Genomic DNA, 24,034 nt, shown 5'->3' with positions numbered 1-24,034 from the left:
TTAAGGTTTTTGAGAAGTTTGACTGGAAGTGTACTTTTAGATATCGGGGGCATATTTCGATTCTGGAAGTTGGAGTAGGTTCGTAATGTTAATTATGACTTGTGTGCAAAATTTGAGGTCAATCAGACGTGATTTGATGGGTTTCGGCATCGATTGTAGAAGTTTGAAGTTTCAAAGTTCATTAAGTTTGAACTGGAGGGTGATTCATGTTTTTAACGTTGTTTGATGTGAATTGGAGGCTCGACTAAATTCGTAATATAATTTGGGACATGTTGGTATATTTGGTTAAGGTTCCGGGGGCCTCGGGTGGATCCCGGATGGTTAACGGAATAAGTTTTGGACTTAGGGAATGGCTGAAGTGCACCGGTTCTGGTGTAACCGCACCTGCGAGGTTAGGGCCACATGTGCGGAGCTGCAGAAGCAGCCATAAGGGTCGCAGAAGTGGCTCTGGCTGGGAAGGCTGGGACCGCAGATGAGGTCGAGTTCCACAGAAGCAGGATCACACCTGCGCATGTGGAGCCGCAGGAGCGAAGGCGCAGAAGCGGATGTGGGCCGCAGATGCATAGTTGAGGGTTACGAAGGAGGACCACAGAAGCGGTAATTTGGCCACACCTGCGGAACCGCAGAAGCGGTCAAGTGACCGCAGGTGCGAGAGGTCACTAGGCAGATTGTTTTAAAGAGCGAGATTTGGTTCTTCTTCTCTCATTTTCCACTTGGTTGAGGCTATTTTGGAGAGCTTCAATGAGGGATTTTTATCAGGCAACACAAGGTAAGTGATTCCCACCTATTGCAAGTTAAATAATTGGATTATATATGGATTTAGACTTGAAAATTTGTAGAAATTTGGGATTTTGGTAGAAAACCTAGAAATTGATATTTTTGGATTTTGACCTCGAAATTGGACATGGAATTTGGAATAAATTATATATTTGAGTTCGTGGTGTTATGGGTAAAGTTTATCTTCAAATATTTTCAGAATTTGGGCACGTGGGCCTGAGGATGATTTTTATCGATTTTTCAAGCGGAGTTAGGAATTGTTTTAAACTGAATTATAATGAGTATTAGAGTATATATTTATGGGTTTACATATTTATTGACTAGTTTTGGAGTGTTGGGCATCGGTTTGAGTTGTTGGAAGGGCTTGGGAGCCGGTTCTGGAATTTCGGAGCGAGGTAAGTCTCTTTTCTAACCTTGTAAGAGGGAACCTTACCCCATATGTGAACTTAATTAATATTTGTTGTTATTTGTGGGGTGGGGGGGGCTACGTACGCACGAAGTGATGAGAGTCCGTACGTAGCTACTATTCATGTTTATGTCCTGGTAGTTTTAGGTTTATACCATGCTTGTGGACACCGTTATTTGATTATATTTGTTAACTGTATCAAATGGAACTGGGTTGAGGATTTTTAAAAATTTTAAAGTTTCAAGTCGAATTGTCTTTATTTTGAAAAGAATCAAGTAAGGGTTATGATTTATTGATAAATTTACATTGGACCGCGTCGCATGTATGATTCGCGAGCGGGGTAATAGTGCATCTATAGTTCGCGTCATTCGACCATCGACAGTGCACAATTTACATTTATGTTGGATCGGGCCGAACGTCCTCGTGGTATTCGTGTGTGATAATAGAACAGGAAGTTCCTTTTATAATTGGTATAAATTCATTATTTGAAAGATTAATTGTTTTAAATGAAGGAAGTGATTTCGGTCCTTAAATAGGGTTATGAATTGTTCAGTTATTTCTTGTTCTGAGTTTTATTGATATATATATCATGCTTAATTAGAATTTCATATTATCATATTGTTGGCCCTTAGTAAATGTCGAAGTCGACCCCTCGTCACTACTTCTTCGAGGTTAGGCGGGATACTTACTGGGTACGTGTTGATTTACGTACTCATGCTACACTTGCTGCACGTTTTTTTGCAGGTGCATATTTGTCTAGTGGCCTTGTGGGCGTAGAGGCGCGGTTAATGCGGGGAATTAAGTGAGTTGCATTCCGCGTTATGGGTCCGCAGCCAGCAGAGTCTCCTTCAGAGTATTTATATTTTCCTGTCCAATTTGTATTCCGAAAAGATATTGTATATTATTTTATATTCATAGTTGACGCTCATGCACTTGTGACATCGGGTTTGGGGCGATTATGGGTTACACTGTACAGGAATTTTTAAAGATATTATTATTTATTTTGTAAACTTCATCTTTTACTATTTAATTGAAGGAAATATGATTTCAGAAATATTAAAAATGAGAACCAAATTAAGTATTTATTTTTGGCTTGCCTGACCGCCGTGTCTGGTGCCATCACGACTTTTAATGGATTTTGGGTTGCGACAATCACAATATGCACAAGAATCTCAACAATAAAAAAATGAATGTGAATTACTCAACATGAAAGATATCTCAATAATTAATAACTCCACCTCAATGTGATAACGACTTTCATAACTTCAACACCAATAACTCAACAAGAAGATATTTCATGAAATAACAACTTCAAGTAAAAGTAAGTCAACAATTAAAGATGAAAAGGCAATAAGGAAGGCAATAACTTCAACTAAAGCATATAAGAGCAAAATAACAAGTAAGAGGTACAACAAGTGTTAACACTGTCAAATAAAGCATGTAAGGGTAGTTTAACATAGGTAATAGTTGATTAAAAATGAGTAATATAACATGTTATGTCAATTCAATTAAAGGCATGGAAAGAGTCTACATAACCTAAACCAGTCAAACACCACATATAACCTATGCACCCACTCGTCACCTTGCATACACGACTTTCACATAACACAAATAACACAATCAATCCTAAGGGGTAGTTCCCCCACACAAAGTTAGGCAAGTTACTTACCTCAACTAGGCCAACTCAACCCTCAAAAATAGCTTTTCCTTTAAAATTTGTCTCCACACAACTCAAATCTAACCAAAAGTGATTTAATATCATCAACCAATGCAAGGGAAAACAATTACAATAGATAAAGCTTTGATCTTTATAAAATTCTCAAAAATTCAACAAACGTCAACCCCGGGCTTGCCCGATCAAAACCCGGGACCAAGGATATATTTCGACTACCCATAACCCCACGAGTCCATATATATGATTAGTTTTCAAATACGAGTCTGAATCAGTTCTCAAAACTCAAATTCTCATTTTTCAAAAACTTGCCAAAATTCTCCAATTTTTCCTATTTCATTCTTATAAATTTGATGTTAAATCTAAAAATATTCTTGAAATATAGTTGAAAATTTATTAGAATCACTTGCCCAATATTTATAGATGAAAATCCCCTCTCCAAATCGCCTCCTACCGAGCCTAGGGTTCTAAAATATGATAAAATGATATGAAACACCGACTTTCTAACCTTTTGTTCAATTGCAGATGTTGCAATTGTGAAGAAAAGCTCGCAATTGCGGCACTAACAGTTCTAAGGGAAACCTCGTAAATGCAAAAACGAGTTCGCAAATACGAGCCCTGTTCCCTCGCAAAAGCGACACTATTATAACAAATGCGAACCTAGCCCAGCCCAGGTCATTTTCGCAGTTGTGACCCAGGCATTGCAATTACAATACATGTGATCCCCCTACTAAGGTTGCAATTGGGACCCTGGTGTTCGCAAATATGAGACCAGAGGCATCAGCATACCAGCAGCTCAGATTCAGTCCAAAACCATTCTACGACGTGTCTAAAACTCATCTGAGCCCTCGGGGCTCCAAACCAGGCATCTTCACGAGTCTAAAAACATCATACGAACTCGCTCGCGTGATCAAAATACAAAAATAACATCTAGAACTATAAATCAGACACCAAAATGCATGAATTTCAAAGTAAGCTTCAAGAACTTCTAGAATTGCAACCAAGCGTCCAAATCCTATCAACTAACCTCCAAATGATACCAAATTTTGCAGACAAGTTCTAAATAGCATAACGGACCTATTCCAAGTCTAAAAATCCAATTCTGAACCCGATAGCTTAAAGTTAACCTACTGTCAAATGTCTAAACCTCAAATTGCCAATTTTTGATGAAACAACACAAATCAACCTACGGACCTCCGAATTCGATTTCGGGCATACGCCCAAGTCCAAACGATATGAAACTATCGGAGCCAACAAAAAACCATTTAGGGGTTGTTTTCACAAAAATCAAAGTTTGATAAATATTTCTAACTTAAGCTTCCAAGTCAAGAACCAAAGGGTCTAAATCAACCCAAAATCTTCCCGGAACTAAATCAATCAACCCCGCAAATCATAAAACCAAAATTACACATGTGTGAAGCATCAAAAGGGGAAACGAGGGCACAATTACATAAAATGATCGGTCGGGTCGTTACATTCTCCCCTCATAAAATAATTGTTCGACCTCGAATGTGCATAAATACATACCTGAAGTGATGAAAAGATGAGGATAACGAATCCGCATGTCATGCTCGGTTTCCCAGGTCACTTCCTAGACCGGATGACCGCTCCATTGAACCTTCACTGAAGCAATGTTCTTTGATCTCAACTTCTGGACCTGTCTGTCCAAGATAGCCACTGGATCCTCAATATAAGTCAAATCCTTGTCCAATTGGACTGAAATGAAGTCTAATACATGGGACAGATCACCATAATACTTTCGGAGCATAGAAATATGGAACACTAGGTGAACCGCCGATAGTCTGGGTGGCAATGCAAGCTTGTAAGCCACCTCCCTCACTCTCTCGAGGATCTCAAAAGGACCAATATACCTAGGGATCAACTTGCCCTTCTCCCCGAACCTCATCACACCCTTCATGGGTGAAACCTAGAGAAAAATCTGCTCTCCAACCATAAATGCTACATCACAAACATTTTGATCAGCATAACTCTTTTGCCTAGACTGTGTTGTACGAAGCCGATCCTGAATTATCTTAACTTTCTAATGCATCTCGAACCAAATTTGTGCCCAACAATCTAGCCTCACCCAGCTCAAACCAACCAACTGGAGAGCAGCATTGTCTCCCATACAGGGCCTCATAAGGAGCCATCTGAATACTCGATTGGTAGTTGTTATTGTAGGGAAACTCTGCAACTGGCAAGAACTGATCCCAAGGACTCCCTAATTCCATCACACAAGCATGAACCATATTCTCCAATATCTTAATAGTGCGCTCGGGTTGTCCGTCCGTCTGGATGGAATGTTGTACTCAACTCAACTTGTGTAACTAACTCACGCTGCACAGCTCTCCAGAAAAGTGACGTAAAATGCATGCCCCGTTCAAAGATAATGGATACCAGCACGCCATGAAGCCGAAAAATCTCGCGAATGTAGATCTGAGCCAGCTGCTCTGAAGAATAGGTAATCACCACCGAAATGAAATGAGCCGACTTGGTCAACCTGTCCACAATCACCCATACTGCATCAAATTTCTTCAAAGTTCCTAGGAGTCCAACAACGAAGTCTATGGTAACATGCTCCCATTTCCAATCGGTAATATCAAGTCTCTAAAGCAACCGCCCGATATCTGATTCTCATATTTCATTTGCTGACAATTTATGCACCGAGTCACATACTTCACTATATCTTTCTTCATTCTCTCCACCAGTAGTGCTGCCTCAAATACTGATACATCTTAGTGGCACCCAAATAATGGAATACCATGAACTGTGTGCCTCCTCAAGGATCAACTAACGGAACCCATCCACATTGGGCACACATAATCGGCTCTGCATCTGTAACACCCCGTCATCTTCGATAGAAACCTCTTTGGCATCACCATGTTACACTGTGTCCTTAAGGACAAGCAAATGGGGGGTCATCATATTGTTGCTTTCTGATGCGATCATATAAATAAGGCCGAGAACCACGCAAGAAAGAACCCGGTTGGGCTCCAAAGCATCTAATCTCACAAACTGATTAGCCAAGGCCTGAACATCCAGGGCTAGTGGCCTCTATACTGCCGATAGATATGTCAAACTACCCAAACTCTTCGCCTTTCGACTCAAGGCATCGACCACCATATTGGCCTTCCCGGGATGATATAGGATATTGATATCATAGTCTTTAAGCAACGCTAACCATCTACGCTTCCGCAAGTTAAGATCTTTCTATTTGAACAGATGCTGGAGACTTCAGTAGTCGGCATAGACCTCACATGGGACACCGTACAGATAATGCCTCCAAATCTTAAATGCATGAACATTATATGCCAATTCCAAGCCATGGATCGTATAATTCTTCTTATGGACCTTCAACTGCCGAGACACGTAGGCAATCAACCTACCGTCTTACATCAATACCGCATCGAGCCCAACACATGACGCATCACAATATACAGTGTAAGACCCCGAACCTGTAGGCAATACTAACACTAGGGCTGCAGTCAAAGCAGTCTTGAGCTTTTGAAAGCTCGCCTCACACTTCTCAGACCATCTGAAAGGAGCATCCTTATGGGTCAATGTAGTCATAGGTGCAGTAATGGATGAGAAATCCTCTACGAAATAGCGATAATACCCGACCAGAACAAGGAAACTCCGAATTTTAGTAGCTGAAGACGGTATGGGCCAACTCTGAACTTCTCCAATCTTCTTCGTATCTACCTTGATCCCCTCGCTTGACACCATATGACCCAAAAATGCCACTGAATCAAGCCAAAATTCACACTTTTAGAATTTTGCATACAACTTCTTCTCCTTCAAGGTCTAGAGCACGATCATCAGATGTTGCTCATGATCTACCTGACTGGGGGAGCACACCAAGATGTCGTCAATAAACACAATAACAAAAAAATCAAGATATGGCTAGAATACACTATTCATCAGGTGCATAAATGTTGCTAGGGCATTGGTCAGCCTAAATAACATCACAAAGAACTCGTAGTGACCATACTGTGTCCTGAAAGCAGTCCTCGGGATATCCTTATCCCAAATCTTCAGCTAATGATACCATGACCTCAAATCAATCTTTGAGAACACTCTAGCACCTTGTAGCTGGTCGAATAAATCATCAATGTGCGGTAATGGATACCTGTTCTTTACTGTAACCTTGTTCAACTGCCGATAGTCAATACACATGGGCATAGAACCATCCTTCTTCTTGACAAATAGGACTGGAGCACCCCCACAGCGAAATACTAGGAATGATGAAACCCTTATCAAACAACTCTTGCAATTGCTTTTTCAACTTCTTCAACTTTGTTGGTGCCATACGATAGGGTGGGATAGAAATGGGTTGAGTGCCCGGCGACATGTCAATACCAAAATCGATATCCCTATCGGGTGACATGCCCGGAAGATCTACTAGAAATACATCTAGGAAGTCTCTCAGTACCGGAACTAACTCAACGATAGGAGTATCAATGCTAACACCTCTCATAAAGGATAGATATGTATCACACCCCTTCTCAACCATTCACTAAGCCTTTAGAAAGGACACAACCCTTCTAGGAATATAATCCAATGTACCCATCCACTCTAACTGCGGAAAACCTGACATAGCCAGTGTCACAGTCTTGGCGTGATAATCCAAAATAGCATGATCGGGTGACAAACAGTCCATGCCTAATATCACATCAAAGTCTACCATATTGAGTAGTAATAGATCAACTTTGGTCTCAAAACCACCAATAACAGATAAATGCGACCGATACAAACAGTCCACTATAATAGAATTTCCCATAAGCATGGACACATAAATAGGAGAACATAAGGAATAACGAAATATATCCAAATACAGATCAAAGTAAGATGACATATATGAATAAGTGGATCCCTTATCAAATAAGACTGATGTATCACTATGATAAACCAGAACTATATATGTGATGACTGTGTCTGATGCGACTGCCTCTGTGCTACCCGAAAAAGCATAAAATCTGGCTTGGCCTCCCCTTCTATGGTGACCTCTACCCACTTGACCCCCACCCCTAGATGGTTGCGCGGGTGGAGCGAAAACTAGAGCAGCAACCATGGTCTGTAAAGTCTATGAACCAGGTGGAATCCGGGGAGCCTGAGTAGCCTGTGGAGGTGCACCCCTCCTAAATCTGGGGTAGCCCCTCACCATATGTTGGGTATCACCACACTCAAAGCAAGCCCTAGGTGGGTGTGTCTACAGAAATTAGCTCTGGCCTGGTCAGCTAGACTGACCGTTAAAGGCACCTCGTACAGGAGGTGCACTAGATAGTGGCTGAGAAAAATGGGCAACCTGAGACCTTAGAGTAGCCGGAGCACCACTAAAAGTTGGAAGTGCTGAATGAACTGGATAGCTCACATAGCCTCTATCATGATGGGCTGTAGCTGTAGCGTGGCCACCACCAAGTCTTCCAATACCTCGAGGCCTTTTGGCCTCCCTGTCCTTTCTCTCACGGCCTCGCATACCCTCCAACCTCTGTGTGATATATACCACCTACTAATATAGGGTATCTGTCTCCAACTCCTGAGCCATGCTGAATCTAATACCATAGTTGAGCCCCTCGATGAATCGGAGGACTCACTCTCTAATCGTAGAAACCAAGGTAGGTGCATGTCTGGAAAACTCACTGAATCTAATGGCATAATCTAACACTATCATAGTACCAACACGCAGCTGCTCAAATTCTGCGTGCCATGCTTTACGAAGGGTCTGGGAACAAACTCTTTCAAGAACATATCTGACACCTAAGTCCATGTAAGTGAAGCTGCATCGGCTGGGCTACCCTCCTTGTAAGCCTTCCACCACTAATACACTACTTCTGACAGCTGGAATGTAGTAAAAGCAACTCTGCTCATCTCCACAATACCCATGGTGTGGAGAATACGGTGGCACTTCTCTACAAAACCATGTGCATCCTCTGTAGCTAGGCCGTTGTAAGTAGGAGGATGATACTTCTTGAACCTCTCAAGTCTAAGCTTCTCCTCCTCAGATGCCACTGCCCTAACCTCGGGCTGAACAAGAACAACAGTATCGACATGGACTACTGCTCTATAGTATGTGTTGCGGGAGTCTGAGCTCCTCCCCTAGCCTGAGATGTGGCTGGTGCAAGTGGAATCAACCCCACCTGAGCTAGAGTACCGAACATGCTCATGAACTATGCTAGAGTCTCCTGAAGTGCAGGGGTGACAACAGGTGCCTCGAGTGCCTGCTCCCCAACTGGAGCTACCGGTGGCTCCTCAATTGGAGCTCGGGAAGGTACTCTAGCTGCACCATGTGCCCCTCTTCAGCCTATGCCCCGGCTACGGCCTCTCACTCTAGTAGGGGAGCGGGTGTCTGATTGTCGGCTACAACAGTCGTGTCCTCACCATCTGTGAGAGATTAGAAATACAAAGATTCAGGTTTCGAAGTCAACAAATTCGCACGATAAGGAATCAAAGAAGTGGAGTTTTCTAACAGTTCTGTAAATTCTCGAAGATAAGTACATACGTCTCCGTATCGATCTGCAAAACAATACTAAACCTACTTATGACTCGTAATACCTATAAACCTAGATCTCTGAAACACACTTGTCACGACCTCAATTTTCCACCTTAGGATGTTGTGATGGTACCTAATCTCTAAGACTAGGTAAGCCTAACATTTAATAATAACTTAATAGAAATAATCAAACTGAGATACTAAAGTAAAATAGATATACTCATATTTGTCACGCCCTGACCTCGGGGAGCGCGACCGGTACTCAACCAAGATAACCCGGCCGAGCAAGCCTGCTAGATTGCCTTCTACCCAACTCACCCATAAATAAAGAGAAGATAGATTTCATTAATTAAAAACTGAGAGGATTTCATGAACAACACCAATTCCATTACCATTAGTTACTCCATTTTTAAGTCTCAAAATACATACACTTTCATAGTTGAAGTGAAACAAGTGATTCAAATACAACAAAACTAGTTTGACTTTTCCAACACCAATATACACCCCACACTATGTCTACGGAGCTTTTAATAGATACAAACGAGTACTATGATAATGCCGGCAATAAGGCCCCGGCTATACCTTAAACACAATACACGAGGAACAAAAGATAGACGACCCCGAAATAAAGTGGGGCTCACCAAATCTGTTGGGAAGTGGGTGTACCACTATCACTAATTAATACAACATGTTGCAGAACCACCTGCATCTATTAAAGATGCAGTGCCCCCAGCAAAAAGGGACGTTAGTACATATAGAATAGTACTAGTATGCATGACTAAACACCCTCTCAATAGAACGAGTAATAACACAAGGAAGAACAATCATAGAATCAATGGGAGCCTCAAACAATACCAAAGCATCAAGTTAGGAACAAGACAAGTTTTCATGTAAATTTTCATATTTTAGGTTGGGAGATCTTTAGTACCGATATACCACCGTGTCTTTAGCATAGAGTCCGATCACAGCCCGATCGGCTAGACTATCTCACCCAAGACATTCAATCACAATCACAATCTTAATCTCAATCACTATCTCAATCACACTTTCAAACACAATCACCACCATGCGTGCGGCATGGCATCCGATCACGACCCGACTGGCTAGGCCATCTCACCATAATGCGTGTGGATCGACATCGCCCTTTTCTAGCAATCATCTTATCCCAATAAAGGGGAATAATCTCATCACATCAATCTCATCCCAAATAAGGAAAATAAAAATAATCACAATCCACTCATACACTAGCACGTGTAGTTTCGGGGTTAGGTTATTTCAACCTACCCTTCCTCGGTGACTAACGATACTCCCAAAGTGTTTATTATTTAAAGGACTTTCAGCTCATTTCAATGTCTTTTACACTAGTGGCCCAAATGTGATATCATTCTTGGCACGTTGGCCGTATTTCATATTTCATGCTCACCTATTTCACTTTCAAATATCATCATGAATTATAAACAACAAGGCATTTCTATTCAAGTCTTTAAGTCCACATGTGAGCAAATAAGAGTCTTAGGAACATTAAGATTTCTTACACAATTTGACTTAATTACTTTCATTTGAAACACGGCTTGAAGTCCTAACATGTTAATACATAGCCCATACTTAGATCACATTCCCGAAGGAAAACACAATTAGATAAGAGCATTCAGAACACATTTTGAACATACATCTTTCGACACAGAGCTTATTCGAAATAGTCAAATTTATAATGAACAACTTGGGACTTACAAGGACATAATGGGATTCAATTCTAAGAGAGAAGTTTAGCCAACATACCTTGTTTGAGCTTCCTTAAATTACTACAATGATCCGGGATCCTAGCAACCTCGATCTATTTAATAATATAACAAAAATTGAACAAAAATTAGGAAGATATTCATTGTTCCAGCACTCTTGAGCATTTTATCAAGCACTAGGTGGGCATTATTATTTCAAGGTCCTCCTATGGTGGATTCCTTCATCTCACAACACAAAGTCTACCCATTTGAGCTCAACAACCTTCCCACAAACCTTGATAGTACATGCATGCATAAATAACACTCTCACACACAAGAATCACACTCCCCATTAACCATCTTCTACCCCAAATTCCAAATTGAAACTAGGGTATGGAACCTTACCTCTTGGATGAAGAACTTGTGAGTTTTCCTTGTGAATTCTCTAACTTTTGAGCAAGGATTGATGAACAATTAGCTTAGGAATCCCTCTCTCACTCTAGAGCACTTCCTCACTCTAAAAATATCAGATTTTCCCTTCAAAAATGGTCCCTCAAGTCGAATTATAAAAATAGGGTCGGGTTATAAAATAGAAAATGGACCCTCCGATTTCAACTCTGCGGTCGCAGAGTGGACCGCAGAATAGGTATGTTGTCCCCATAAGGGACCGCAAAATTACTCACCAAAACTGAACTGCTCGGGTTAGGTCTGCGGTCGCATAATGCACCACAGAATCCCCCTCTGGAAATCTTCATGCTGGATATGAGATGGAGTGTACGGTCCGTAAAATGGTTATGCGGCCACATAATGGTCCTCAAACTTGGCTCAATTTCTGCTTCACTCCGCGATCGATCTACGGCCTACAAAATGGTTCTCCGATCGCATAGTGGACCGCAGAAATGCCATGTTCTGCCTTCAACTCCCTGATGCACTGTACAACCCAAAAAGTTTGTACCACGGCAAAGAATTTTTACAATCCTCAAAAACATTAGCTTACCTCGGCACAACGAAACCCCGGGTTTTAGGTGAAATTTTATGGGGCCTTACAATATTAACATACAAAATAGAACCTCAACAAGATAATTCCCAAATTCGGTGGAACTGAATCATAAGCTCTACCGAATTTTCTAAAAATGTATATTACAACATTGTCTGATAAAGGAAACAACAATAATAAGAAAAATAATGGAAGGTGACAAAGTGGCATGTGGACGCCAAACAAGTATACCTTGAAGTCTCCGAAAAGTAGCTAACAAGTAATTCACTAACGTCCATCACGGGCAGACATACCTGATTCTGCACAAACAAATGTGCGGAAGCATAATATGAGTACAACACAACGGTACCTAGTAAGTATCAAGACTAACCTCGGTAGAATAGTGATGAGGCCAGGTCAAGATACCTACTAGGACATGATAACATAACAACAATATAATAGCGAGAAGTAATGGAAAACGGAGAATGAATGATAACGACGCAATTTAGTAACGTAAACTAATGACAGAATTATAAGCATAAAGATAACAAGGAGGAAGCAATTAATGAGAACCAAAAATAGTCAAATACGGAATAAACTAGTAAGACAAGGAAGAAATAAAAATAACAAGATTTGTTCAACCAATAAATCTTTTCAATATGAAATGCACAACAAGAATCACAACTGAGGTACCGCCTCGTATTCACATTTCACAATTTCAATCGCAATTTTTCCTTATACAACTGCGTGAGCCTTACATTTATATAGCTTTGAAAATATTTTTTCCAAAATAGCAACATGCACTTTATCCCACCTTATGTCACCGCGTGGCTTCAAGTAATTCCCTTACTAGCAACACGCACATAAATCCCACCTTATGTCGTCGCATGCACATTAACCCATATTCTTATACCGCCACATGCGCATCAATATCACACCATAATAACAATATCAATGTTTACACTACAATAGCCCATGGCGCAACCAAAATGTGCACAAGAATCTCAACAATAATAAAATGAATTTGAATTGCTCAACATGAAAGATATCTCAACAATTAACAACTCCACCTCAATGTGATAACGGCTTTCACAGCTTCAACACCAATAACTCAACAAGAAGATATTTCGTAAAATAACAACTTCAAGAAAAAGTAAGTCAACAATTAAGATGCAACAAGGCAATAAGGAAGGAAATAACTTCAACTAAAGCATATAAGAGCAAAATAACAAGTAAAAGGTACAACAAGTGTTAACAATGTCAAATAAAGCATGTAAGGGTAGTTTAACACATGTAATGGTTGATTAACAATGAGGAATACAACATGTTATGACAATTCAATTAAAGGCATGGAAAGAGTCTACATAACCAAAACCGGTCAAACACCACATATAACTCGTGTACCCATTCGTCACCTTCCATACACAACTTTCATAGTACACAAGTAATACAATCAATCCCAAATACTAAGTGGTAGTTCCCCCATACAAATTCAAGCAAGATATTTACCTCAACTAAGCCAACTTAACCCTCAGAAATAGCTTTTCCCTTGAAATTTACCTCCACACGGCTCAAATTTAACCAAAAGTGACTTAATATCATCAACCAATGCAAGGGAAAACAATTACAATAGATAAAGCTTTGATCTTTATAAAATTCTCAAAAAGTCAATCACGGGCTTGGCCGGTCAAAACCTGGGTCCAAGGGTAGATTTCAACTACCCATAACCCCACGAGTTTATATATATGATTAGTTTACAAATTCGAATCCAAATCGACTCTCAAAACCCAAATTCTCATTTTTCAAAAACTTGCCAAACTTTCCCAATTTTTCCTCTTTGATTAACATAAATTTGATGTTAAATGTAAAATATATTCATGAAATATAGTTGAAATTTTATTAGAATCACTTACCCAATGTTTGTAGATGAAAATCACCTTTTCAAATCGCCTCTTACCTAGCCTAGGGTTCTGAAATATGATAAAATGATACGAAATTTTGACTTTCTAACCTCTTGTTCAGTTGCAGATGTCGAAATTATGACACTAAGTTTGCAATTGCGAAGAAAAGCTTGCAATTGTGGCACTGACAGTCCTAAGGGAAACCTCGCAAATGCGAAAATGATGTTCCCTTTGCAAAAGTGACACTTTTATAGAAAATGCTAACCTAGCCTAACTCAGGTCAACTTCGCAATTGCGACCCAAGCATCGGAATTACGATACATGTGATCCCCCTGCTAAGGTCATAATTGCGACTCTGGTGATCGCAAATGTGACACCAAAGGCATCAACACACCAGCAGCTCAGATTCAGTCCAAAACCATTCGGCCACGCATCCGAAACTCATCTGAACCCTCGGAACTAAAAACCATACATCTACATAAGTCTAGAAATATCATACGAACTTGCTCGCGTGATCAAAATATAAAAATAACATCAAGAACTACAAATCAGACACCAAAATGCATGAATTTCAAAGTAAACTTCAAGAGCTTCTAGAATTACAACCAAGCGTTTGAATCCTATCAAATCAACTTCAAATGATACCAAATTTTGCAGACAAGTTCTAAATAGCATAACGGACCTATTCCAAGTCTTAAAATCCAATTCCGAACCCGACAGCTAAAAGTCAACCTACGGTCAAACTTCTAAACCTCTAATGCCAATTTTCTGCAAAACAACACAAATCAATCTACGGACCTCCGAATTTGATTTCGGACATACGTCCAAGTCCAAAATTATGATACAAGCTATCAAAACCAATAAAACATCGTTACAGAGTCGTTTTTACAAAACACAAAGTTTGGTCAACATTTCTAACTTAAGCTTCTAAGTCAAGAACCAAATGGAGAAATCAACGTGAAATCTTTCCGGAATAAAACCAATGAACCCCGCAAGTATTAAAACCTAATTTACACATGTGCGAAGCATCAAAAAAGAAAACAAGGGTGCAATTAAACAAAACGACCGGTCGGGTCATTACAAAGGGATATCAAAACCAAATTCACCAGCAAGTCCTCAGAGAGGTCTAACTTAAGTGCTTTCAACTGAAAAGCAAGATGAAACATTTGCATGATGTACTCCCTAATATTACCTTTGCCTTGATACCTCAATGAAATCAGACTCGTCAAGAGTGTACCAATCTCAATGTAATGACCCGACCGGTCGTTTTGCTTTTTTTAGAATCTCATTCCCCTAAATAAGACTCCCCATATGTGCTTTTACTGTTTTATGACTTACGGGGATGGCTAGTTTGGGATTTGGAAGAGTTCGGGTTTAAATCGGAACACTTGGTTCCTTAAGTTAGCCTTAAAAGGCTAAGTTTGACTTCGGTCAACGTTTTGAGTAAACGACATTGGAATTGAGATTTGATGGTTCCAATATGTTTTTATTATTCTTTCGGACATGGGCATATGCTCGGATCGGGTTTTGGATGATCCGGGAGCATTTCGGCGCCTAATAGTGAAAGATGGTTCTTTGAAGTTTTTGAAGTTCTTTAAATTTGGTTTGGAGTAGATTTTGGTGTTATCGAGGTCCAAATGGAGTTCCGAGATCGAGAATAGTTCTGTAATTTCATTTAACACTTGCACGCAAAATTTGGCATCATCCCGAGTTGATTTGATAGGAATCGGATGCGCGAAAGTATTTTTAGAAGTTTTTGAGTTCATGAGTTAATCCGTGCATTTTGGCATCCAATTCGTGGTTTTTGGAAGTTATTTCAGTGTTTTGATCGCTCAAGCGAGTTTGCATGATGTTGTTAGACTTGTGTGGGTGTTTGGTGTGGAGCCCCGAGGGCTCGGGTGAGTTTCGGACGTTCGGGAGGATGAGAAAAACTTTAGTTTTTCTAGTGTTTCTTGGCAGCTGTTGCAGGTCTCACAAATGCGAGAATTTGTTCGCATTTGCGAGGAAGACTTCTCAATTTCGAAGAATCCTGAGCTGGGCAGTGTTCGCATTTGCGGCCTTGGCAGTGTTCGCATTTGCGACCTTGGCAGTGTTCGCATTTGCGACCCCTTGGTCGCATTTGTGACCTTGACAATGGGAGCCCAGGCTCGCAATTGCAATGAGTTTTTCGCATTTGCGAACCAGGTGTCGCAAATACGACATCTGCGACCTGTACACAGCCTTATTAAATGCGGGACTTGGGCCATTTAGCTCATTTTCTTTCATCTCTTGGGCGATTTTTGGAGCTCTTGGAAGGGGGTTTTCACCTAGCACTTTGAGGTGAGTAATTTCTATACAACATGAGTTAAATACATAGATTATGGGTAGATTAACATGTAGAAATTGGTGAAATCAAGGGTTAGATGAAAAACTTAGGTTTTGACAAAAATGGGATTTAACCATGAAATTGGTTATGGAATTTAGTGAAAATCATATATTTGAGTTCATAAGATTATGGGTAACAATTATCTTCAAAGTTTTCCGGAATTCGGGCATGTGAGCCCGGGGTGAATTTTAGGAATCTTACATTTAGGGTTGGGTAATCACTTTAATAGTTGGAATATGAACTTTTGAACATGTATTGATTAGTTTATATACTATTTGATTAGTTTTGGATTGTTCGGCACCAAATTGAGGGTTTGAGCATAATCTTGGACCGAAAAGTAGGCTTTGAGGCGAGGTAAGTCTCTTTTTTAACCTTGTAAGAGGGAATTAACCCCATAGATGAATTGAATTAAAATGTGCTTCTATTTGTGGGGGATACGTATGCACGAGGTGATGAGAGTCCGTATGTAGCTACTAATTATGCTATTTTTCGGGTAGTCTAGGACCCATATCATGCTATACTTACAATGTTTGTACCCTACTTGTTAACTTAATTGCTTAAGTCTTTTGAAACCTAATAAAAGAATTAAATTTCACTCACTTAAAGTTGTGAATGGAACACTTGACTGTTATTGAGAATTTATTTTTTCCTTAAAATATTTTCTATTTGTGGAGCAGGCTGAATGCCTCAGTAGCAGATAGATGCATCTATGGTTCGTCTCGTTCGACTCTCGGCAATGCACAGTTTAAATATTATGTTGGATCGGGTCGTACGACCTCGGCATAATTTGCGCATGATAAATCTTTGGAACCAATTATAATTGATATTGCTTCTTTGGCTTGAGATATAAATTGTTAAATGATAAAAAATAAACTTGGGACTTAACATTGGTGAAGGGATTATTTACTGTTTCCTGTTATTGGGTTTTCAGTATTCTTCATGTAATCCATGCTTAATTAAATATTTTGACATATTATTGTTAGCCCATAGTAAGTGTCAAAGTCGACCCCTCGTCACTACTTCTTCAAGGTTAGACTAGATACTTACTGGGTACATGTTGTTTATGTACTCACGTTACACTTCTGCACTTAAATATGCAGGATTTGAGGCAGGTGCATCTGGATATCAGTCTGGCGCGCACACTTGATTACCACTTCGAGGCTTCATGGTGAGCTGCCTTCTGAGCCCGTTCTACAGTAGTCAAAGTCTTTCTTTTGATTGTATTTTCTATCTATTTCACTTCGGACAGTAGACTAGTATTCTTTTGTATATTCTACTAGATGATCATACACTTGTGACACCCTGTCTTGGCACACACTAGTAGACTTGCGGTTTTGGTTTTATTCTATGATTATGATTGCACATAGTTGCTTTCGTGTTATTTATTTTAGATCTGTTATTTATCAAATTCATTTTAATTTAAGGAAAGTTTAATTACTTGGAAAAGAATTTGTTAAAAAGAGGAAATCACGGGACTAGTTCACAGTTTGCTTGCCTGGCAGCGGCGTTAGGCGCCATCACGGCCTATTATGAAATTGAGTCGTGACAACATGGTATCAGAGCACTAGGTTCACGTAGGTCTCACAAGTTATGGGCAATCCTAATAGAGTCTTGCGGATCGGTGCGGAGACGCCCGCACTTATCTTCGAGAGGCTATAGGGTGTTAGAAACTACTCTTCCTATCGTGCAGTTGATGGTGTACTAAGTTTCTTCTCTTATTCTCTCATAGATGGTGAGAACACGCACGGCGGACGTTACAAACCCGGGAGGGGCTGCTCCCCCTATTGCTAGAGGCCGAGGCAGAGGTCGGGGGAGGGAACCTGCCCGAGGTAGGGGACGAGGACGTCCTAGAGTTGCCCCAGTTGCACCACCAACGGATCCAGTGGAGGATCCAATATTGAAGAGCAGGGTGAGGTGCCCGCAGCAGAGCCAGCCCTAATCGATTTCATGTCATCACCAGGCTTTCAGGAGGTCATGGGTTATATGCTATGGTTCATAGATTCTATGACCCATGCTAGTTTATTTTCGGCAGACCCAGCCCCATATCAGGCGGAAGGAGGAGCACAGACCCCTACTGCCCAGACTCCAGGACATGCGGCTATCGTATATCAGACCCCGGGTGCACTACCCGTTGGCGGTGCCCAGCTAGTTGCATCAGCAGCACCTGAGCCTAGACCAGCTGCGGCCAATGAGCCGTAGAAGCTATTGGATAGATGGACTAGGCTACACCCTCCTGTCTTCGGAGGTGAGCGAAATGAGGATCCTCAGGACTTCATTGATCGGTGCAGGGACAAACTGCACAACATGAGGATATTGGATTCCCATGGGGTGGATTTCACTACTTTCCAGGTGGAGGGCAGGGCCCGTAGATGGTTGCAATCTTATCTTCTTGGCAGGCCGACAGGTTCTCCATTTATGACTTGGAACCAGTTTACACGCCTATTCTTGGACAGGTATATTCCACCCTCTCAGAGGGGAAAGCTGCAGTTTCAGTTTGAGTAGATCCAGCAGGGTCAGATGTTAGTGACCGATTATGAGGTGAGATTCTCTGAGTTGTCTCGCCATGCACTTATGATACTTCCTACTGAGGCTGAGCGAGTGCGGAGGTTTGTTGCGGGGTTGCACTCAGGTATTCAGTCTACTATAGCCCGGGAGGATGAGATGAGGACTTCTTTTTAGCTAGTAATGGAGATAGCTCAGAGGATTGAGGGTTACCGTCAGAGAGGTAGAGAGCATATGCAGAGGGACAAGAGGGTCCGTTACTCTGGGGAGTTTAGAGGTGCCTTGATAGGGGGCCGAGGCCATTTTGGGAGGGGTCAGCCTAGCAGGCCCACATATCCAGCACCACCACCTCCTTGAGGTGCTCCAGTTTGACCCTATTTCAGTGCCATGCCGAAGAGTTCTTACCGCCCACTAGCTATTCAGGGTTCTTCCAATGGCTACTCAGTCTATCAGGGTTCTTCCAGCGCTTACTTTATGCCATGCCAGAGAGTTCATACCGCCCACCAGCCATTCAGGTTTCTTCCAGTGGGTATTCAGGCCATCAAGGTCAAACTTCAGGGCAGAAGATCACTGTACCGAGAGGTTGTTTCGAGTGTGGGAATTTCAGTCATGTGCAGAGATTCTACCCCAAGCTTCAGGGCAAGGCAGTGCAGCAGGGCCAGCAGCCCATGATTACAGCACCAGCTATCCGGCCGCCTAGAGGCAGAGGACAGGCAGGTAGGGGCCATCCTAGAGGTGGAGTCCAGGCAGGTGGAGGACAGCCAGCTGCAGCCCAGACAGGTGGGGGCCAGCCAGTCGGTGCCCCAGCTAGGTTCTATGCTTTTCCGGCTAGACCAGATGTAGTGGCCTCAGATGCCGTGATCACAAGTATTATTTCTGTCTATGGTAGGGATGCTTTGGTATTATTTTATCCAGGGTATAGCTATTCATATGTTTCATCTCTATTTGCTCACTTTCTGGGTATTCCTCGTGAGTCCTTGGGCACTCCTGTTTATGTATCCACTCTTGTGGGTGATTCTGTTATTGTGAATCGGATCTATCAGTCCTGTGTGGTCATATTCTATGGATACAAGACTAGATCGGATCTTCTATTGCTTGATATGACCGACTTTGAGGTCATCCTAGGCATGGACTGGCTATCCCAATATCACGCCATCTTTGATTGCCATGCCAAGACTGTTACCTTGGCGATGCCAGAGTTGCCTAGATTGGAGTGGAAGGGTTCGTCTGTCAGTGCATTTAGTCGGGTTCTCTATTTTCTGAAGGCTCCACATATGGTCGAGAAGGGTTGTTTGGCTTAACTAGCTTATGTTCGGGATACCACCGCAGAGACTCCGACGATTGATTTGGTACCAGTAGTCTGGGAGTTCTCCGATGTGTTTCCTTCTGATCTTCCAGGCATGCCACCAGATCATGAAATTGATTTCTGTATTGACTTAGCTCAAGGTACCCAGTCTATATCTATCCCACCATACCGTATGGATCCGAAAGAGTTGAAGGAGTTTAAGGAACAGCTTGAGGAGTTGCTAGCAAAGGGGCTCGTCAGACCAAGTATATCTCCTTGAGGTGCACCAATTTTATTTGTGAAGAAGAAAGATGGGACTATGCGGATGTGCATAGATTACTGCCAGTTGAACAAGGTCACCATCAAGAACAAGTATCCGTTGCCGCGTATTGATAATTTGTTTGACCAGTTGCAGGGTGCTAGGGTGTTCTCTAAGATCGACTTGAGATCAGGGTACCATCAGTTGAAGATTCGGGACCCCGATGTTCCGAATACTGCTTTCCATACTAGATATGGCCATTAAGAGTTTCTAGTGATGTCCTTCGGCTTGATTAACGCCCCGTTTATGGATTTGATGAACAGGGTGTCCAAGCCATATATTGATTCGTTTATTATTGTCTTCATTGATCACATTTTGATCTACTCGCGTAGAATAGAGGAGCACGAACAACGTTTGAGAGTGGTGCTTCAGATCTTGCGGGAACAAAAGCTATATGCTCAGTTCTCCAAGTGTGAATTTTGGATAGATTCTATAGAATTCTTGGGGCATGTTGTATTAGATGAGGGTTTAAGGTGGATCCAAGAAGATTGAGGCAGTTCAGAGTTTGCCTCGTCCTACTACGGCGACTGAGATCAGGAGTTTCTTGGGGTTAGCAGGTTATTATTATCGGTTTGTGGAGGGCTTCTCATCCATTGCAGCACCTTTGACTAGACTAACACAGAAGGGTGCTCCGTTCCGTTGGTCCGATGATTGTGAGGCGAGCTTAATGTGAAGAACCCTTCAAAAATCTCCCAAATCTGAGGCCTCTAGCTCAAAAGATGAAAAATGAAACAAAACCCTTGATTTTGGAAATTATATTATGCTACCCAGGTAACATGAATCACGATCGCGAAGATTTGTATGTGATCGCGAAAAAGGAAAACAACAGCTACCAATTATGAGCTACGCGAATGCGAGCAGGAAATTACGAACGCGGAGAAGAAACATCATTGCCCCATAAAAGTCACTACGCGAATGCGGAAATAAGCATGTGATCACATAGAAGAAATAGCAATGCCACCACAAAACACTGCGTGATTGCGGAGCTAGGGGTGCGAATGCGAAGAAGTAGAACCCACATGTACGCGATCGCGAAGCTCTCACTGCGAACGTGAAGAAGGAAAAATGGTCAGTTACAAAACAGCCAACGCGATCGCAACTGTAACTTTGCGATCGCGAACAAGGGAATCAAGCACTAGCAACAGCAGTCCAATAACATGGAGAAATGGCTCGTAGCCCATCTGAAACACACCCGAGGCCCCCGGGACCCCATCGAAATATACCAACAAGTTCCAAAACATAACGCGTAATTGCTCGAGGCCCCAAATCATATCAAACAACATCAAAACTACGAATCTCACCTTAAATCAAACTTGATGAATTTACGAACTTCCAAATTACAAAACGCATGTTGAAACATATCAAATCAACCCGGAATGACGTCAAATTTTGCATGCAAGTTCCAAATGACATAACGGAGCTAATCCAACTCTCAGAATCACATTCCGGCCCCGATATACCCAAAGTTAACTCCCGTTCAAACCTCTCAACCTTCCAAAACTTCAACTTTCCAATATTCGCCGAAATGCTTCAAATTACCCTACGGACCTCCAAGTCCAAATCCGGACGCATGCCTAAGTCCAAAATTACCATAAGAAGCTATTGGAATCATCAAAATGCCATTTCGGAGTCGTCTACACAAAAGTCAAATCCCGGTCAACTCTTATCGTTTAAGCTCCTAAAACAAGAATCCTTCCTCTAAATTGACCCCGAATCATCCGAAAACCAAACTCGACCACACATGCAAGTCATAACACATAATGTGAAGCTGCTCGAGACCTTAAGCCACCGAACGGGACGCTAATTCCCAAAACGACCGGTCGGGTCGTTACATTCTCCCCCTCTTAAACAAACGTTCGTCCTCGAGCGTGCCAAGAACCGTTCCGAAGTCATCAAATCACTGAGTGTACTCACCATACATATACTCGTGGGGTGATCCCACGTCACCCCAATCGACATAGGCTCGACGACACCATCCCAACTGAAAATTATTCCTTCCACCCACACGGATTACCTTAGAACCGAATTTCTCACAGTCCGATCATTTCCAAAGGACCCGATTTCCACCTCCACACAAGGTATCAGCCTCAACCAACTACAACAACTCATGCCTACACCCACATGGTACAACCACACGACGTAATACCTCACACATATGCGCTTAACAATAACTCTGGTCACACTAGCTGCCTATAATCAAATACAGCACTGATGGATAACCTCATCACAGCTAAAACCTCATCCCAGACCTTCACAACGTGACAAAGATGCAAGAAACATGAGGATCTCATAACTATTTACTCGAATCAACAAGTCAAATCTAACGCCACCTAGCACACACCCCGCAAGCTAAAACCCAATAAGCACAACGTGATTATGACTAACTATGCAAAGAGAAACACATGAGAGAACAATCGAACAAGCCCAACAGGCACAACTCCCTATCAGTACCATACTACGACTCAATTCCACAATTAGAATCAAAACATATGAATTAATCACAAGGATCTCATCCTGATATAACTTCCACCGCGGCACATAGCCCGGTTCAAACATATCAAACCACATGGAACGCGAGGATCCCATCCTTAGCTCTTAATCACAAGTAGTATACACATCATACCATCCGAAACCTTCCACTAATTGAATTTCGCTAAATAAAATCACAACGCATAATGAACCCCCATATTGGTAGAACATCTAAACCACAAATCGTAACCAACCATCCATAAATCACATCAAAGCTACGGTAATGAGTAACAGAAATTCACTTCTAGTATCATAGCTCTCAATAATGAATAAAAACAAAATGATAGACACGGTCTACCACTATATAATCTCCTAACAGGGGTAAACACATAAGCAAAGTATAAAAATCACGAAACTCACCCATATGTGAAGCAAAATAGGAGGACTCACCCCAATAAGCATAACCGAAACAAAATACGAATGATGCTCCTCTATAACAAATAGAAACCATACTTGTATGACATCATCTGGTGCAGCGGCCTCAGCCCTACCTAGAAAGCACATCAATGGGTCAGGCCTCCCCCTTTAGGGCGCCCTCTACTCGCCTGACTTGTACCCCAAGCTGGCGGTGCAGGGATATCAGCAACTGTAACAGAACTCATAGCCTGAATACCCCGCTGCGACATATCTGTCCGGGGTCTGGGATAATATCTTACCCTGTGGCTGGTATCTCCACACTAAAAGCAACATCTCCGCTTACGTGGCTGTGGAAGTTGTCTGGTACGGGTACCTTGAGACCCATGGGTACCTGAAACACCATGCGATACCTGAAGTGAAAACTGAACTGGCTTAACCACAAAACCTCTACCATGTCGTACCCTGCCTCCAAAATAGAGACCAATAGATCTCTCCGGTCTATGAGGCCTCTTTGCCTCCCTGACCTCTCCCTCCCAATCCCACATGCCATCTAATCAGCGAGCAATCTCTACCACCTGCTGAAATGGTACATCCGACTCCAACTCTCGAGCCATGCTGAACCGGATATCATGACTGAGCTCCTCAATGAATCTACGGACTCGCTCTCTAACTGTAAAAATCAAAGCAGGTGCATGTCTGGACAAATCACTGAATCTAACGGCATACTCTGACACTGA

At 41.8% G+C, this 24,034-nt stretch overlaps 1 protein-coding gene across 1 annotated transcript; it reads left to right on the top strand.

Moving 5' to 3' along the window:
* The first annotated feature begins 18,990 nt into the window (after positions 1–18,990).
* LOC138892950 (uncharacterized) lies at positions 18,991–20,372 on the top strand. Its single transcript, XM_070176711.1, has 3 exons — positions 18,991–19,084; positions 19,261–20,094; positions 20,206–20,372. The coding sequence occupies exons 1-3, from the start codon at positions 18,991–18,993 to the stop codon at positions 20,370–20,372; spliced, it is 1,095 nt and encodes a 364-aa protein (XP_070032812.1).
* Positions 20,373–24,034: the final 3,662 nt, after the last annotated feature.

Source organism: Nicotiana tomentosiformis, chromosome 5 (genome assembly GCF_000390325.3).
Source record: "Nicotiana tomentosiformis chromosome 5, ASM39032v3, whole genome shotgun sequence".
In the NCBI taxonomy this organism is placed as follows: Eukaryota; Viridiplantae; Streptophyta; class Magnoliopsida; order Solanales; family Solanaceae; genus Nicotiana; species Nicotiana tomentosiformis.
This window is presented reverse-complemented; position numbering and strand designations above follow the sequence as displayed.

What these genes read in the sequence shown, in the direction of transcription:
- LOC138892950 (XM_070176711.1), top strand. Translation starts at nt 18,991, where the DNA reads ATGGAGATAGCTCAGAGGATTGAGGGTTACCGTCAGAGAGGTAGAGAG. An exon ending in TTACTCTGGGGAGTTTAGAG is followed by an intron (nt 19,085 to 19,260) that starts GTGCCTTGATAG and finishes TCAGTCTATCAG; the next exon opens with GGTTCTTCCAGCGCTTACTT. An exon ending in TCCACATATGGTCGAGAAGG is followed by an intron (nt 20,095 to 20,205) that starts GTTGTTTGGCTT and finishes CTGATCTTCCAG; the next exon opens with GCATGCCACCAGATCATGAA.